The sequence below is a fragment of the Rhipicephalus sanguineus genome, chromosome 6 (assembly GCF_013339695.2).
Source record: "Rhipicephalus sanguineus isolate Rsan-2018 chromosome 6, BIME_Rsan_1.4, whole genome shotgun sequence".
In the NCBI taxonomy this organism is placed as follows: Eukaryota; Metazoa; Arthropoda; class Arachnida; order Ixodida; family Ixodidae; genus Rhipicephalus; species Rhipicephalus sanguineus.
The window spans coordinates 141,190,013-141,209,050 of record NC_051181.1 but is presented as its reverse complement, the minus strand read 5'-3'; the positions used below and the strand labels follow the sequence as shown (position 1 = coordinate 141,209,050).

The 19,038-nt window shown below is 49.8% G+C and overlaps 1 protein-coding gene across 30 annotated transcripts in view; it reads right to left on the bottom strand.

Moving 5' to 3' along the window:
• The window catches only part of LOC119396572 (uncharacterized), a 23,561-nt gene extending 5,098 nt beyond the window's left edge, over window positions 1–18,463 (bottom strand). For 5 of the 30 annotated variants that reach the window (XR_007416614.1, XR_007416612.1, XR_007416616.1 and 2 more), the window contains exons 1-4: window positions 17,233–18,463; window positions 16,994–17,164; window positions 16,719–16,918; window positions 16,555–16,641 (exon numbers count right to left, since the gene is read on the bottom strand). Coding sequence is in view for 2 of the 30 variants with exons in the window: in XM_049417145.1 (XP_049273102.1) it covers window positions 15,182–15,261; window positions 15,893–16,022 (210 nt within the window). In the remaining 28 variants the exon portion in view is untranslated. Of the gene's footprint in view, window positions 1–13,126; window positions 13,632–15,073; window positions 15,262–15,451; window positions 15,528–15,615; window positions 15,811–15,892; window positions 16,085–16,167; window positions 16,243–16,290; window positions 16,365–16,441; window positions 16,642–16,718; window positions 16,919–16,993; window positions 17,165–17,232 lie in introns of those variants that run through there. The other 25 variants (XR_007416615.1, XR_007416626.1, XR_005184465.2 and 22 more) reach the window with 23 other exon arrangements.
• Window positions 18,464–19,038: the final 575 nt, after the last annotated feature.

Here is a 19,038-nt window from a genome sequence, read left to right as displayed (position 1 = left end):
TCATGAACGTTTAAAGAAGCCGGTTGTTAAGTCGAGCAGGGTTGTAGAAATCGGTAGGAAAAAACTGTCGTATAGTATTCCTTACATTAATCTCACAAGCTAGGTAAGATTTGTGCCGCTGTGCTGAGGAAGATGAGCGAGTAATAAACAAGATGCGGACCGATATTGTTTTGTAAAATACACCACCATTTTACTGATTGCCGTACAGGTGTGATGTATAAGGATACGGTTCCTTTTAGCTGCGGCCGCTTCCACGTAGGCCGCTGTGTCAGAGATTATTGAAACAGAGGAGACCGCTCACGGAGGCTCACTCCTAACTTTTCTTGACATTGCCGAGAATGTAAGTGCACGTCGAAGTTCGATGAATGCGCAGTTTTGTACCGGCACAGGAACGAAGAAACGCGTTCAATGATTGAGGCATGCATAACGATAGCAGTGATAGCGCATGCGTTAGTTTATTTGGTGGAGAAGGAATCAAATGCCTTAACAGTTCTCTCTCACTTAGACCCCTACACGTACCAGATTGATGGGTTCGCCTATTGCACGGTCATGCGCATATAAGATTTCGTTTCTGTTGTTGTTCGTGTGCGCCTCTGCAGTTAGTCGGCGGCGTCGTGGTGTCTAGACTTGTCCTTGTGTCAGTGTTTGCACGCCCTGTCTTTTAGAATGAACTCTGTGTTCCAGCTCATACCTCTTAAAGCCTTGTATTTTCTATAGAAGACAGGTTTCTCTATTTACCAAGCAGGCTGGTATCCATGTATGTGTAGATCCCTATGATATCTGTAGGTATCGAATTTCTATCTGGGCATGCACTTTCACTCCATACAATCTCACCATATCTACTTCTATATATTAAAATCAATCTGAATCGATGGTTTTAACTCTGAGCAAGATTTTTTTACATGAGTATATACCTCCGTGGCACGTTAAGACCGTAAGAAGGAAAATATTACCGTTGTGCTTGCACTTTGGTTGAAATAGTCAAGACGATGGAAAGTCGAAGTACGCAGAAAAGTGGAGGCCATGTAGCAATTCACCAAGGACAGTGTAAACATTTTTATTGACTTCTCAAGCAATGTGCACACAGTCATTTGAGCTAAGGTCATGGAAATTTAATATCGGCTAATACAATTTATGCAGTAATTATACATTGGTGATTGTCATTCTTGGGTTATTGTGGCACGAGGGCCAGGTGGGGCCAAAGGGCACAATGTCTGGTTTAGCAGTGACCGATGGTTACATGATAGGATGTAATATAGCTGCAAAGAGATCTAAATCACGCGAATAATTACACGTCATTAAATTGAACTTAAACATTGGGTCTTTGAGGCGATGGACAAACAGCCGCTGCGGAGAAACAGTCCGATGTACAAACGTAAGAGTTACACAGCACAAAGATCCACGAGGCCCACTTCGACAAAGCACTATGCCGCACGATGCCCGACTGTGCGTGGAGTCTATGATAGCAACAATTTCTGCAAGGTTTCATGGTCCCACGACCTGGAGTTTTTAGTGGTGCGTGTTCACCAGTACAAACAACGGAAGGAGTACACAGATTGAAAAGCACGGCACTTCAAAGCGGATTATTCAGACTGGATAAATTACGAGCATGGTGGGCTAGCACCACGAACCAGCGGGATGTCACAGTGGCGATCACTCCGGAAACCAAACCGCCGTGATGGCGAACACAAAAATGTGGGAGCTTCACAAGCAGAGCCTCATGACCTGTCACTTAAAACATTTTGACGGATGCAGTCAGAAATGTGAGAGGACTGAGAACTCGTATGAAACCCTTGTTTGTGACAAAACTGTCTCAAACATTTCGTTCAAATGACGAAACTGCACTGCAGTACATTCTGAAGGCAAAGCCAACAGGTGCTTTGAATGCCAAAAGCACAATGACGTTTTACAAAATATAGTACGCAATGGTCGAAATAACTACCACGAAATCAAACCTCGGGACAAAGCCAAGCAGGCTTCTACAGATGCGACACGACGAATACTGTGCAAATAAGTTCAATGAATCAAAGAGCTCCAACTCGGGACAAGCCAAGCGGGCTTCTACCAATGCAACACGACGAGTACTATGCAAATAAGTTCAATGAATCAAAGGCCCGAGTTCGAACCTCGGGACAAAGCCAAACGGGCTTCTACCAATGCAACACGACGAATACTGTGCAAATAAGTCCAATGAATCAAAGGCCGAGTTCCAACCTCGGGACAAGCCAAGCGGGCTTCTACAAATGCAACCGACGAATACTATGTGTAAGGACCGAGTGGTGGTTCGTCACGTTTGCGATGTGCGTGGCTCAACGGGACGGGCGACAAGAGAATACGCACGAATGAGTTTCGATCAACATTTATAGGGACAAGGTATGCTAGGGACGATGACGAAAAAAAACAAGCACGGAGATAAACACACATAAATTATATCTGAAAGTCTTAACCGCGGAATGTCCGTTCAAGGTAGCAAAAAAAAAACGAAGTCTCACGACTCGTAGACGACGTTGCCTTGACGAGGGTCAGTCCACATGCGGCGACGAGTCTTGTTGAAGGCGAGCCCAAGCACGCAGGTGACACGTCACAAGACAAGGCCTCCGGAAGGCCTCCCGTTCGATCACGGCCTTGCGCCGTCCCAGGTGGCAACGGTGTTCTGGAACTCGTGACGCGTACCCGCCGGCACAGCAGGAGCCGCGCCCTGTACCGGTAGCCTCAGGCAGGTAGCTCGGCTCCCAAGGTCTCACCGAGAACAGGCAGGAGGAGCTCCCCGGACAGCGCCCTGGTCCGGCACGTCCTCGCTGGAGCCACCGCCAACGCCCGAACCACCAGGCAAGCACCCGACCTCGCCGAGCACGGTCACGACAAACTTCATGGACAGCGCCCTGGTCCGGCGTGTCCTTCGGCTTGCTTCGTTCAGCCCTCTGCGCGTTCCACACGCGCCTTTCTTCTTTTTCGTCTTCCTTTCTTCTCTCTTTTTTTTCTCGTACCGCCGCCGCACGTGCCACCTGCCCCTGGCTCGCCTTCATGTCGCCGTCGTCCTCGTTCTCACAAGTCCGCACAAACATCTCAAAATTACACCAAAAATTCACTTGAAGGTTTCCAAACACACAAATGTCTCTTACAAATTTCGTCCATTCATTACAATTATCCCCCCACTCAAGAAAGTTGTTCGGTACAACAACTTGTCCACAGTCATCAAGTACAACAACGCAATAATGCTATTTACATGAAGTCGCACAGGTTTCTCAGTACCACGACGTGAACCTGTGTTGTTCCCAACGGTATGTAACGATGATAAGTCACACGCGGCTGAGGTAATCAGCACCTATGTTGTCAGTCCCTTTTATGTATTCGACCGTAAAGTCATATTCGGTCAGTAAAAGGCTCCAGCGGAGCACTCTTATTCATATGTCTGGCAGAATTTATGTAGGCGAGAGGCTGGTGGTCAGTCTGCAGCACAAAGCGTTTCCCAAAAAGGTAAACGTGAAACTTTTGAACGGCCCATACAAGCGCCAGTGCTTCCCTCTCAATAGTTGAGTACCGGGCTTCACGTGGTAGCAGTTTACGGCTGGCGTAGGTCACTGGGTGTAGCACACCGTCATGTCGTTGCATTAAAACGGCTCCAATGCTCGTCGAGGATGCGTCTGTTCGCAGTATAAAAGGTTCTTGCAAATTTGGAGCTCGTAACACCGGACTGGAGGATAAGAGGTGTCGCAGCGTTTCAAAAGCTTGCTGATGAGATTCCTCCCAGGTAACCTTGTTTGGCGCCCTCTTCCTAGTAAGTTCAGTCAATGGGCCTGTCACGTCGGCATAATTGGGCACGAAGTCTCTGTAGTAACCCGTTAGGCCTAGAAACGACCGAACTTCCTTCTTTGTTTGTGGTCTCTTCGCGGCCTGAATCTTGTCCAATGTCTCTATCTGAGGTCGAAGGAGATTATGGCCGACGATGTGACCCAGGAATTTAACTGAACTGAAGCCAACCTCACTTTTGGAGGGTTTAATTGTCAGCAGCGCAGCTCTCACATGTTGCAGGAACTTCGTCAGCGTTGCGATGTGTTCGTTCCAAGTTTGTGTGGCAACGAGCACATCGTCAAAGTAATGGTATATGTTCGGGATTCCCTCAACCACTCGTCTCATGAGCCGGGTGAAAACTGCAGGCGCGGTCTTGATTCCAAAAGGCATGAACCTAAACTGGTATAGCCCTGAAGATGACTGGAATGCAGTGAAAGGCTTCGACTGCTCATTCATGGGCACCTGCCAATAGCCCTTCGTAAAGTCAAACTTCGAAAAATACCGGCTTTGGCCCAATTTCGCAAACATCATGTCCACTCGTGGTATGGGCTCATTGTCCATGACTACAACACGATTCAGCTGCCTAAAGTCAATGCAGAGCCGCATAGTCCCGTCTTTCTTCTTCACCACGACAATTGGTGCTTGATACGGTGAGTCGGAAGGTTCAATGATGCCTTGCCTCAACATATCCTGTACTTCTTTCTCGACCGCTTCCTGAATGGCAAAAGGTATGGGATAAGGACGCACACTCACTGGTGTTTCCGTTGTGAGCCGTAATTTGCATTCCACAACGTTCGTTTTGCCTGGCATGTCAGAGAAGACGTCTTGATATTCTTCTAGAAGTTCGTTTATCTGATCTTTCTGCTGGCTGCTCAATTCCCTTGCTACGGCAACATTTTTATAGGTTTCTCCCGGATGTAGTGCCACGAAAGGTATTTCGTTGTCATCCGGAGTCTCCGTCTGTACAGTAACTGCAGCGTACTGCTGGTGATCGGGTTCAGTTTCCCTTTCCTCGTATCGTTTGAGGAGGTTAACGTGGAACAAGCTCGTTCGCGACCCCAGGTCAACTAGATAATCACAGTCGCTGCGTTTTTCGACGACTGTGAAGGGACCTTTCCATGTGAGGATAAGTTTATTCCTGTCCGATGGAAGCAGCAGCAGCACTTTCTCGCCTGCAGACAGCTGTCGAAGTCTTGTCTTCCTGTCGTAGTATTTCTTCTGTGACGCTTTGGCCTTCTGGAGCTCTTCATGAGCTATCTTGCAGGTGTTCTGTAACCTCTCTTGGAGCTCGAGGACATATCCGTACGTGGTCTTGATCTCAGAATCGGTGTTGTCTCCTGCCCACAATTCTTTGAGGATGGACATCGGGCCACGTACGAATCGTCCGTACAGGAGGTCAAATGGCGAAAAGCCAAGGCTCGCTTGTGGGACCTCACGATACGCAAACAGTAGTGGAGTCAAATACCTGTCCCATTGTTTAGGGCACTCCTGACACATTCGCCGAATCATCTGCTTGAGTGTCCCATTAAATTTTTCGACAAGCCCATTCGCCATGGGATGGTACGGCGTTGTGGGCAGTTGTCGAAATGACAGTAATCGTCCCAGTTCGTGCATCAGGTTAGATGTGAATGACTTACCACGGTCACTCACTATTTCTCGTGGGACTCCAACGCGAGCGAACATTTCTAGTAGCGCTTCCGCAACTCTCTCCGTTTCAATACTCGGCAAGGCTACCGCATCTGGGTAGCGCGTAGCAAAGTCTATCATGGTTAAAACGTATCTATTTCCTTTTTGCGAAGTTGGGGACAGAGGACCGATAATATCAATCGCGACTCGGTGGAATGGAGTCTCGATTATGGGCATATTCCCCAAAGGCACACGACCCACGAGGTGCTTTGGTACTGTTCTCTGACATATGTCACACGATTTTACAAAGCGTGTGACATCCGCTTGTACTCCAGGCCAATAAAACTCTTCAAGAACACGGTCTACTGTCCTCTTTTGCCCCTGATGTCCAGCGAGCAATCCCTCGCGTGCCATCTTCATTACTGTGGCGCGTAGCTTCTTCGGAACCACCAGTTGTTCGAAGTGTCGCTGTTCGGCAGTCTGGTAATGCCGGAAAAGGATGCCATGGACCAGCACGAACTTGGTAGTAGCTCGTTTCTTGGACGTTGTTGTTTGGTCCAATGCTTGGAAACAAGCCTCCAGTGTCTGATCCGTGCTCTGCAATTGCCGAAGTTCTTCCGGGCTGACGTTTAAGGGGTCAACTTGCGGTGCGGGTAATTTTTGCAGTTTTCCCGTCTTTCCTGCAGGGGCCGTCACTTTCTCACTCGGTGCATCTGTTTGCTTGAAATCAGGATCTGCAATCGGGACAGCACCTTCGATGTTGCCGAGGATAACATCGTACAGAGGGTTCTCCATGCAAACAGCATGAGCAACTCCCCTGAAAAACGGTGAATCAATAAATACGTCGGCCTCTGGCAGACACTTTTCCGACCGGTCTAATAAGCGTATAATGCGTGTGTTGCCAGTTAGCTTGGTGTCGGGAACCAGTGAGCGTTTCACTACAACCGTGTTGCAGCCGGTGTCTCGCAAGATCGTCACCAAGGTTCCCTCAAGACGACCAATTACCGTCGGCATCTTTTCCAGCGCTCCACAGCACGTTGTACAGCTCTGGGCAACATCCAGCATCCCATGACTTTTGCATGCACTTGTGTGGGCAGGCTTTCGTTGTTTTTTCTGCTCATCCTGCAATTCTTCCTGCCTTAGAACAGAGCATGAAGCTTCACCATGTCTCCCAGAGCCCATAGAGCACGTGCCGGCGCTATGACCAGGCTTCTTGCACTTCCAGCATGGTGATGGCTTCGGTGCCCTAGATCTAGTCCAGCAGTCGGAAGCTTTGTGTCCCGGCTTATTGCAATGAAAGCAGAGAGGCTTTCCTTTGCTCTCTGTCGTCACAGCTGCTTTATAATGGCCTGGCGGCTTCCCCTTCTCTTCTTTTCCGTCCTTGCCTCTAGCAAGATTTATGATGCCTTGCGCTTCCAAGTACTGGTCAGCTGTCTTTGCCAGTGTGTCAAGGTCATCACATCCTCTTTCCTTCAGAAAGATCGCCAGTTTTACAGCGAAAGCTGTTATGAGATCATTTCACCGGCCGTTTTTGGCGCCGTAGTTGTCCGCCGCCGCCGCTGCCGCCGCCGCCGCTGCCGCCGCCGCCGCCGCCGCCGCCGCCGGTGTCCGTAACCAGTATCGCTCGAAATAAGAAAAAAAACTAAATAAGAAAAAAATTCCAGGATGGAACGAGGTTCGAACCTGGGTCCTCTGCGTGGGAGCCCAGTATTCAACCTCTGAGCCATACCGGTGCTTGAAACTGCTTTGCTAAAAGGTCCTATACAGGCTTCATGTCGGGAAGGAACCACATTAGCATATGCAATATAGCGTGGTAGAAGAGTAAAATAAGCACCAAGCGTAGCACAACGCGAATTCTGTAACCAGGCGTCACACAATGCGAATTGCGCAACGAGCAGGTTGTTGAATGCTTCCAACCCATTACAAAGGACCCTGCCATAATTCTTCATCATCAGGCACAGCATCAACAAAGTGCGCATAATGCCTTACATGGGTTTAGCAGATACCAACGCTCTCCGTAGAATGACAAAAAATGGCAGAGTGCCTGCTGGCCTACATCTCAAAAATTACAATTATTTATAGCGTAGTGGGTTCCTCGCAAGTGCACTTGGATTGGTTGCCAAGGAAGCCCATAAGCGCATGATACACTTCCTCTGGGTCTCAGTAAAATTACAATGATTTATAGCGTAGTGGGGTCCTCGCAAGGGCACTTGTATTGGTTGCCAAGGAAGCCCATAAGCGTATGATCCATTTCCTCGGGGTCTTAGTAAAGTTCTTCGCTCCCCCCCCCCCGTCTCTTTCCCACGTCAACGTATGTTATACAGCATGACGGGAGAGGGAAATAGCGACCGGGCGTCACCCAATGCAAATTACATAACTGGTGGGCCGTTTAAAGATTCCAACCCATTACAAAGGGCTGAGCCATAATTCTTCATCGTCATGAGTCGTCGCGTCAACAAAGTGCTCATAATGCCTTACAGACGTGTACCTGATGCCTCGCTTCTCCGCAGAATGACGAATAATGGCTTAGTAGGTGCTTCCACACTTCACAAAAATTGTGATTTATGGCGTAGTGGGTACCTTTCTAGTGTACTTGTATTGTAGCCCCAAGAGAGCTTAACGGGCTCTAGAAACGCCGCTCTTCCAGCTTTCGCTGTGACTGTGCTGCGGTTTTAGCGCAGGCCTGGCGTTTTTTTTCTTCGCAGCGTCGTAAAAACTGCTCAGACACGATTTTGTCCCGCAGCGCTTCATAGGTCTTTGCTGTCTTGGCTAACTCTTGCCAGTGGTCAAAGTATCCTAGAAGACGACCAGCAAACTGCCGTGCGGTCTCAGCATTTTCAGGCTTGGCATCCCGAAACTTTACACGGTATCCTTCTTCCGTGTAGCGGAACCGCTGCAGCAAGGTCTGCTTGAGCTTGGCGTAATCGGTAGCGTCATCCGCGGACATCCGACCTACCGCCGTTAATGCTTCGCCCGTTAAACACAGACTCAACGATAAGGCCCACTTGTCTTGTGGCCAACCTTGACTAGACGCTACTCTCTCAAACCTCTGTATGTAAGCATCTAGTTCATCCCTCTCCTCGTTATAGGGAGGGATCATCTTATGGGGGCTGCGAAAACTCTGACCACCACCTGTCTCGCTGCCTACGGTGGTTCTCGGACTCAACCGCTCTGCCTCTAACACACGCCTTCGCTCTTCTAGGAGCGCCCGTTCCGCCTCCATACGCGCTAACTCTCGCGCGTGTTCCTCCTGCGCCGCTACCCTCGCTTCTTCGCGCTCCTTAGCTCGCTGATCCCTCATATCCTTCTGTTCTGCACTAACCCATGCCTGCAAGGCCTCTCCAGTGAGTCCCATCTCCTTCCCTAACTCAACGAGCGTTCTCTTTTCGTCCATTGCCGTCCACCACACACAAGCAACGTGAGGCTCTAAATTGTACGGAAGAGCTTGGTCCTGTCTCGCGGACGCCAGAAAATTGTAAGGACCGAGTGGTGGTTCGTCACGTTTGCGAGTGCGTGGCTCAACGGGACGGGCGACAAGAGAATACGCACGAATGAGTTTCGATCAACATTTATAGGGACAAGGTATGCTAGGGACGATGACGAAAAAAACAAGCACGGAGATAAACACACATAAATTAATCTGAAAGTCTTAACCGCGGAATGTCCGTTCAAGGTAGCAAAAAAAACGAAGTCTCACGACTCGTAGACGACGTTGCCTTGACGAGGGTCAGTCCACATGCGGCGACGAGTCTTGTTGAAGGCGAGCCCAAGCACGCAGGTGACACGTCACAAGACAAGGCCTCCGGAAGGCCTCCCGTTCGATCACGGCCTTGCGCCGTCCCAGGTGGCAACGGTGTTCTGGAACTCGTGACGCGTACCCGCCGGCACAGCAGGAGCCGCGCCCTGTACCGGTAGCCTCAGGCAGGTAGCTCGGCTCCCAAGGTCTCACCGAGAACAGGCAGGAGGAGCTCCCCGGACAGCGCCCTGGTCCGGCACGTCCTCGCTGGAGCCACCGCCAACGCCCGAACCACCAGGCAAGCACCCGACCTCGCCGAGCACGGTCACGACAAACTTCATGGACAGCGCCCTGGTCCGGCGTGTCCTTCGGCTTGCTTCGTTCAGCCCTCTGCGCGTTCCACACGCGCCTTTCTTCTTTTTCGTCTTCCTTTCTTCTCTCTTTTTTTCTCGTACCGCCGCCGCACGTGCCACCTGCCCCTGGCTCGCCTTCATGTCGCCGTCGTCCTCGTTCTCACAAGTCCGCACAAACATCTCAAAATTACACCAAAAATTCACTTGAAGGTTTCCAAACACACAAATGTCTCTTACAAATTTCGTCCATTCATTACACTATGCAAATAAGTTCAATGAATCAAAGGCCCGAGTTCTAACCTCGGGACAAAGCCAAGCGGGCTTCTACCAATGCAACACGACGAATACTATGCAAATAAGTTCAATGAATCAAAGGCCCGAGTTCTAACCTCGGGACAAAGCCAAGCGGGCTTCTACCAATGCAACACGACGAATACTGTGCAAATAAGTTCAATGAATCAAAGGCCCGAGGTCCAACCTCGGGACAAAGCCAAGCGGGCTTCTACCAATGCAACACGACGAATACTATGCAAATAAGTTCAATGAATCAAAGGCCCGAGTTCTAACCTCGGGACAAAGCCAAGCGGGCTTCTACCAATGCAACACGACGAATACTATGCAAATAAGTTCAATGAATCAAAGGCCCGAGTTCCAACCTCGGGACAAAGCCAAGCGGGCTTCTACCAATGCAACACGACGAATACTATGCAAATAAGTTCAATGAATCAAAGGCCCGAGTTCTAACCTCGGGACAAAGCCAAGCGGGCTTCTACCAATGCAACACGACGATTACTGTGCAAATATTTCAATTAATCAAAGACCCGAGTTATAACCTCGGGACAAAGCCAAGCGGGCTTCTACCAATGCAACACGATGATTACTGTGCAAATAAGTTCAATGAATCAGAGGCCCGAGTTCTAACCTCGTGACAAAGCCAAGCGGGCTTCTACCAATGCAACGCGATGATTACTGTGCAAATAAGTTCAATGAATCAAAGGCCCGAGTTCCAACCTCGGGACAAAGCCAAGCGGGCTTCTACCAATGCAACACGACGATTGCTGTGCAAATAGTTCAATGAATCAAAGACCCGAGTACCTCGGGACAAAGCCAAGCGGGCTTCTACCAATGCAACACGACGAACACTGTGCAAATAAGTTCAATGAATCAAAGGCCCGAGGTCCAACCTCGGGACAAAGCCAAGCGGGCTTCTACCAATGCAACACGACGAATACTATGCAAATAAGTTCAATGAATCAAAGGCCCGAGATCCAACCTCGGGACAAAACCAAGCGGGCTTCTACCAATGCAACGCGACGAATACTGTGCAAATAAGTTCAATGAATCAAAGGCCCGCGTTCCAACCTCGGGACAAAGCCAAGTGGGCTTCTACCAATGCAACACGACGAATATATGCAAATAAGTTCAATGAATCAAAGGCCCGAGTTCCAACCTCGGGACAAAGCCAAGCGGGCTTCTACCAATGCAACACGTCGAATACCGTGCAAATAGGTTCAATGAATCAAAGGCCCGAGTTCTTACCTCGGGTCAAAGCCAAGCGGGCTTCTACCAATGCAACACGACGAATACTATGCAAATAAGTTCAATGAATCAAAGGCCCGAGTTCTAACCTCGGGACAAAGCCAAGCGGGCTTCTACCAATGCAACACGACGAATACTATGCAAATAAGTTCAATGAATCAAAGGCCCGAGTTCCAACCTCGGGACAAAGCCAAGCGGGCTTCTACCAATGCAACACGACGAATACTATGCAAATAAGTTCAATGAATCAAAGGCCCGAGTTCTAACCTCGGGACAAAGCCAAGCGGGCTTCTACCAATGCAACACGACGATTACTGTGCAAATATTTCAATGAATCAAAGACCCGAGTTATAACCTCGGGACAAAGCCAAGCGGGCTTCTACCAATGCAACACGACGATTACTGTGCAAATAAGTTCAATGAATCAGAGGCCCGAGTTCTAACGTCGTGACAAAGCCAAGCGGGCTTCTACCAATGCAACGCGATAATTACTGTGCAAATAAGTTCAATGAATCAAAGGCCCGAGTTCCAACCTCGGGACAAAGCCAAGCGGGCTTCTACCAATGCAACACGACGAATACTATGCAAATAAGTTCAATGAATCAAAGGCCCGAGTTCTAACCTCGGGACAAAGCCAAGCGGGCTTCTACCAATGCAACACGACGAATACTGTGCAAATAAGTTCAATGAATCAAAGGCCCGAGGTCCAACCTCGGGACAAAGCCAAGCGGGCTTCTACCAATGCAACACGACGAATACTATGCAAATAAGTTCAATGAATCAAAGGCCCGAGATCCAACCTCGGGACAAAACCAAGCGGGCTTCTACCAATGCAACGCGACGAATACTGTGCAAATAAGTTCAATGAATCAAAGGCCCGCGTTCCAACCTCGCGACAAAGCCAAGCGGGCTTCTACCAATGCAACACGACGAATATATGCAAATAAGTTCAATGAATCAAAGGCCCGAGTTCCAACCTCGGGACAAAGCCAAGCGGGCTTCTACCAATGCAACACGTCGAATACTGTGCATATAAGTTCAATGAATCAAAGGCCCCAGTTCTAACCTCGGGTCAAAGCCAAGCGGGCTTCTACCAATGCAACACGACGATTGCTGTGCAAATAAGTTCAATGAATCAAAGGCCCGAGTTCTAACCTCGGGACAAAGCCAAGCGGGCTTCTACCAATGCAACACGACGAATACTATGCAAATAAGTTCAATGAATCAAAGGCCCGAGTTCTAACCTCGGGACAAAGCCAAGCGGGCTTCTACCAATGCAACACGACGAATACTATGTAAATAAGTTCAATGAATCAAAGGCCCGAGTTCTAACCTCGGGACAAAGCCAAGCGGGCTTCTACCAATGCAACACGACGAATACTGTGCAAATAAGTTCAATGAATCAAAGGCCCGCATTCCAACCTCGGGACAAAGCCAAGCGGGCTTCTACCAATGCAACACGACGATTGCTGTGCAAATAAGTTCAATGAATCAAAGGCCCGAGTTCTAACCTCGGGACAAAGCCAAGAGGGCTTCTACCAATGCAACACGACGATTGCTGTGCAAATAGTTCAATGAATCAAAGGCCCGAGTTCTAACCTCGGGACAAAGCCAAGAGGGCTTCTACCAATGCAACACGACGATTGCTGTGCAAATAAGTTCAATGAATCAAAGGCCCGAGTTCAAACCTCGGGACAAAGCCAAGCGGGCTTCTACAGATACAAATCAATGAAGAATTTCGAACAAGTCAATGAATGAAAATGCCCCGTGATCAGCCATATATAGGGCTAAAGCCAAACAGGTAAAGGGGGTGGAAGAAGTAGACGGGAAGAGAGGGAGGTTGGCGAAATGCTTGAATTGTTTTTAAAGTGGACGTCCATGAACGATAGCGAACGATCACTTCGGCGCCCTATACACAACCAGTATGGCCGGAAGAAAAAGTAGATATGATTCGCCACTGAACTATCAACCGGTTATGGTCGTTACCAGCGACAATGACAAGTGTGAAAACCACGATGTGCACCGAAACCCGTTGAAACAAGTTCAATCTATTCAAGCCCAACAAGACGATCAGAGAATAGCTGCTGACTTAGGCGATGTGAGCAAATGTAAGTGCGCATGAACAGGCACTGTCTACGCGTTGCTGCAAAAGCGCACAATGTAAATGTCCTTACCCTCACCACCAAACATTCATAGATCAGCTCATGAGTGAGAAATCAGTGATTATGACAGTTCTTTGGGTTCGTATTTTTGTAACTGCTAGATGCCCTAGCCGTTGGCTGAGCGAAGCGCAGCTCTCAACATAGGGTGGGTTGCTACACTAGACTGTTGACACTAGTGCAACACAGGATAGGTGGTCGAGCGACGGCGACTGCAGCACTTGCGGAGAACACCCACACGCAGCGAAGACAGTGCAGGACACCAACAAAGTCTCACAAACGTACGAAGACTTGACTGGTTCAGAGTCCCCGGTAGAACGGTCAGGCTGGACACAGTCACTCGAGGAAATTCCACGGACGTTGATGTCAGTGAGCGGGCTGGGCCAATCTTCTGTAGCGCGCCACACGCCAGAACACGCTGGGAGCCTGAAACGACAGGCGAGATGCGTGTTAGTGTAATTTGAGGAATCTGAAAACACAGCCGCACTATCATTCCTGCGCACAGATGAAAAAAAAAAAAGGAAAGACTCAACAGGGAATGCCGCTGCAGCCAGCGTTTCCGCAAATGGATTTGTCTTCGTCAAAGCAGCAAATAAACGAGGTCTTCTTGTAGGAACGTTGGCTCCGGCGACATTCCGTGACATTAGAGTTGCCAGTTCCGCTTGTAATAAGCGGATTTGGGTTTTTTTTACCGGGTCGTTCGTAGGATTTTACCGTATCTGGTCGCGTCATTTTTTTTCACACGGAGCTGTTTAAGCTTGGGAAAACTCCGTTGCCCTCCCGAATTAACTGGTTGAACGAGGAGCAGCCACATTCAGAGAAGACTGGGAACTCAGCCTGGCTATGCCAAGACACGCAAAGCGAACAAATGAGCACAGTAGTGTAGCAAGGGGGTGGGAAAGGGAAGTGAGGGTGAGTAATGAGAAGGTGAAGAGGAAAGAAATGAGGAGGGGAGAGTGTAAAACATAGCACAGCCATGTAGAGTATAGTATAGGATCGGAAAAGAAAGTGAGGCTGAGGAGGAGGGAAAAGAGAAGGGGTAGCCACTAACTCCGCTGTTTCGTCAGTCTTCGCACCATTAGTGTGGAGCTGTCCCATTTTAAAAATTCTTTTGTTTTTCAGGGGTGCTTATTCGCGATTTTCCTCCAAATAAGTTATTTATTGCTTTTGTGACCCCTACCCAAGATTTTTAAATTTTGCATCCGTACGCATACACGCACACATACAAAAACATGCACGAACTTACAGAAAAGGTGGTTTAACGAAGTTTTAAAAAGTAATCTGAGTGTTCCAGGTCATTGCTCACGGCTGCACATAAAATTCATACATGCAGTCTCATAGTGCAGAACAGATTCAATTCCGCTAACAAAACAAATGCAAGTAATAAACGATATACGGAATAAAGTCAGGCGGAATGGCTAATAGCAGGACTGTGTCGCGAATTCCGTTTCGCGAATTTAGAATTCTGTTTCCACAGAATTCTGTGGAAACAGTTCGCGAAAAAAAAAATTAGAACACATTTCTGCGCACGAGCGTTTAGCATTAGGACCGTGTTTATGACGGAACAACCTAGTTGAGAGTAAGGATACAATCCTCCGCATGAATGCCTAATTTTGAAAATAAATGTAATGAATTTTAGCCTGGCAGCCTCGCAACGGTCCGACCAACGTTCCATATTTGCGAATTAGAGCATACGTCAAGGAGTCTAGGTGTTTACAATAAATATATACAAACGGAGCTGATAGTCTTCGCACTCGAATTTCATCGACATTCGCTGCTGGGTGCGGACTCCAAGGAGAGGAGGGCGAAGTTGCGAGCCTCGCTTGTCAGAGGTGGAGGACGATACAAATAATGAAGTCTTTCCCTACCGTATGCAAAACTAGTGGCCATGTCCCGTCTCCCTGGATGTCGCCGTCAGCGAAGCAGTGCAAATGTGGCAATGAGTTCGGCCATACGACGAGTGGTGCCCCGAGGACCTCAGGAACGTAGGCATTAGAATCAGTCTGCTGGAGCCAGCTCCATGTCTTTGTCACGGGTAGCGATGGTCTCTGAGAAGCTGTAACGACAGGCGGCGGCATTGTTAAGCACATGTAAACACAGCTGAAGCAAGAGTTGTGGGAATGCGACACCTACAAACAGGATTACACGAGTAGCAGCAATGTGCAGTCTCCCACGATGACGCCATCAGCGAACCAGTGCGGAGATGGAAGCAAGTTCGGCCATGTGGCGTGTGATGCCCAGGGGACCTCAGGAACGTAGGCATTAGAAGCAGTCTGCAGGACCCAGCTCAATGTCCTTGTCACGGGTAGCAGTGGAAGACAGCCGCAGTGAGGCTGTAACGACAGGCGGCGGAATTGTTAAGCACATGTAAACACAGCTGAAGCAAGATTTGTGGGAATGCGACACCTACCAACAGGATTCCACGAGTAGCAGCAATGTGCAGTCTCCCACGATGACGCCATCAGCGAAGCAGTGCGAAGATGGAAGCAAGTTCGGCCATGTGGCGTGTGATGCCCAGGGGACCTCAGGAACGTAGGCATTAGAAGCAGTCTGCAGGACCCAGCTCAATGTCCTTGTCACGGGTAGCAGTGGAAGACAGACGCAGTGAGGCTGTAACGACAGGCGGCGGAATTGTTAAGCACATGTAAACACAGCTGAAGCAAGATTTGTGGGAATGCGACACCTACCAACAGGATTCCACGAGTAGCAGCAATGTGCAGTCGGCCTCGATGACGCCATCAGCGAAGCAGTGCAAATGTGGCAATAAGTTCGGCCATACGACGAGTGGTGCCCCGAGGACCTCAGGAATGTAGGCATTACATTCAGTCTGCTGGAGCCAGCTCCATGTCTGTCACGGGTAGCAGTGGAAGACAGACGCGATGAGGCTGTAACAATAGGCGGCGGAATTGTTAAGCACATGTAAACACAGCTGAAGCAAGAGTTGTGGGAGTGTGACACCTACCAACAGGATTCCACGAGTAGCAGCAATGTGCAGTCGCCCTCGATGACGCCATCAGCGAAGCAGTGCAAATGTGGCAATAGTTCGGCCATACTACGAGTGGTACCCCGAGGACCTCAGGAACGTAGGCATTAGAATCAGTCTGCTGGAGCCAGCTCCACGTCTGTCACGGGTAGCAATGGAAGACAGGCGCGGTGAGGCTGTAACGACAGGAGGCGGAATTGTTAAGCACATGTAAACACAGCTGAATCAAGAGTTGTGGGAATGCGACACCTACCAACAGGATTCCACAAGTAGCAGCAATGTGCAGTCGCCCTCGATGACACCATCAGCGAAGCAGTGCGAAGGTGGCAGTAAGTTCGGTCATGTGGCGTATGATGGCCAGGAGACCTCAGGAACGTATACATTGGAACCAATCTGCAGGAGCCAGCTCCATGTCCTTGTCACGGGTAGCAATGGAAGACAGGCGCGGTTAGGCTGTAACGACAGGAGGCGGAATTGTTAAGCACATGTAAACACAGCTGAAGCAAGAGTTGTGGGAATGTGACACCTACCAACAGGATTCCACGAGTAGCAGCAATGCGCAGTCTCCCTCGATGACGCCATCAGCGAAGCAGTGCGAAGATGGAAGCAAGTTCGGCCATGTGGCGTGTGATGCCCAGGGGACCTCAGGAACATAGGCATTAGAAGCAGTCTGCAGGACCCAGCTCAATGTCCTTGTCACGGGTAGCAGTGGAAGACAGACGCGGAAAAGCTGCAAAGACACACGACGGAATCGTTAAGCACATGTAAACACAGCTGCAGTAAGTTTTGCGCACGTGATATTTACCATATGGCGCTTATTGAAGACCCTCCTGCTGACAGGACTATCGGCGGTTGAATGCGGAAGTGCTGCCGACACTGCCACAGGAAGGGTGCTGCTCAACGCCATCTCCACCGTGGACTCGGGCTGGACAGCCTTCGATGCACAGCTCGTTCAGGAACTGGACATCCGCCGGCCCTGGTGTATATGAATAGATGCAAAAGGCACTTGTTAAAAATGGAAATGAAAAATACGCGCTTACACACCATGTTGAGAATAATGTGCGGCGCTCCATGGACTCCTCCTGGAAGGTCGGCGGGACTAGAAGAAAAGCCTGAAAGTAAACCTCAAAACTGCATGGTTAGCATACACCGCGAATATGTGGGATCATGAAAAACACAGCGACCAGGAAAAACAGCAATAAGTGGAATGAAACCGCGCTGTAACATGAGCAGCATGTTGTACGGTACGGTTAATCAAAAGCTGGCGAGGGAATTCCGAATGCCGTTTGCTTCCGCGAAAACACATTTCGCTCGAGCGCACTATCGCGCGCGGGCTACTCGACACGAAATAGTGGTCGCTTCACAAAAGACATTCGGAACGGGTTCAATGTCCCCCGACGAAATCGAAAGAGGACACTTGGCATATCCTACCTATCGTGTTCGCTAAGGCTGAAGCTGTATGCGGCGCGCCTCCCTCCCGTACCCCGTCCTCTTCGATTCCGTCAAGGAGAAGACCCGATATGGCTGCAACAGCCGGTCGCCAAAACTGGGGGCTGTTTATACACCAAAACTAACTGCAGCCTCGCCAGTATTAAACACCCCTGTCATTTCATTTGCCATGTTGCGATGATACTCGCCGCAACGATGCATACATGTGCTGGTGCTCGGAGGTCTGCCGTGGTCACACGTCGATGTATGGCAACCCACAGGTACAAGGCATCTGAAACGTTCAACAAACACTCGTTAGAAATAAGAACGTAGGAATAACAGGTATACTCACCGTGACGAGGTTCGCACGCGTGCGCGGGCCGTGTTCCAAGAACTCGACCAAAGCGAGCGGCGCGTTCAACCAAGTGTGCGAGGCGCGAACCACAGTAATGGGCAAACAGACTGCCCGCACACGCACATGAAGTGCAACAAGGTTGACGGCCACTCACATTGGCTGCAGCAGGAAGCGCTGACCTGCAGCCCGAAGAAGTGCAGCAGTACTAACAAAGCTATCGAGCTAACGAGGCACTTCCGCATGTCGTCTGCTTCCTCGAAACCACATTTCGCTTAACAGAAAACCACACTTCACTTCAACACGTATCGCGCGCGAAGTACCTAATCCCGAAATAGTGGTCGAGGTGGCAACGCCATTCGGAACAGGCAAATGTCCCTGACGAAATCGTAAGAGGACGGCTATCAAGCTATCCTGCCTAGTGTCAGCTACCTGCCTAACTGTGAGCTATGCCTGAAGCTATCTGCTTCGCCACACCAGCGACGCCAGGGGCGTAGGTAGAAATTTTTTACGGGGTGGGGAAGGGGGTTGGGGGGGACGGGGCGGCACCTCCTTGATCTGAAATGCGGGCCGGACAGGCTTATGTGGTCGAGTGACCTTTTGTGCTCTGTGCCATGGAGAAAAGGGGAGGCGGGGGGGGGGGGGCACAGGACCGGTGTGCTAGCCCCTGGCTACGCCACTGAGCGACGCGCTCCGTCCTCTCAAATTCCGTCACGGCGAACACCCGATACGTGGCCGCAGCACGCCCAGAAAAATATTCGGGCTTAATTTTACGACGCAGCTAACCTCACGTAACTTTTTGCGAGCGCAACCGAGACGCCTGGCGCGTACCAATTCGAGAAACTCAACTGACAGTCTATCTAAGCTGCGTACCACCCTCGCGAGCTCGGGGACTCCCTATCTTACTTGTTGACCGATGACCAAGCACTCCGTGAAGAGGGGTGGTTCCACTGGTCCCCGGAGAAATGGCCACCATGAATCAAAGTTCTTTGTCCAGGCGACGCCGACGGTTGGTGCACGCGCACAACGAAAAATGAGTCCACGGCAGGCATGACTTGCGACTTGTAAGT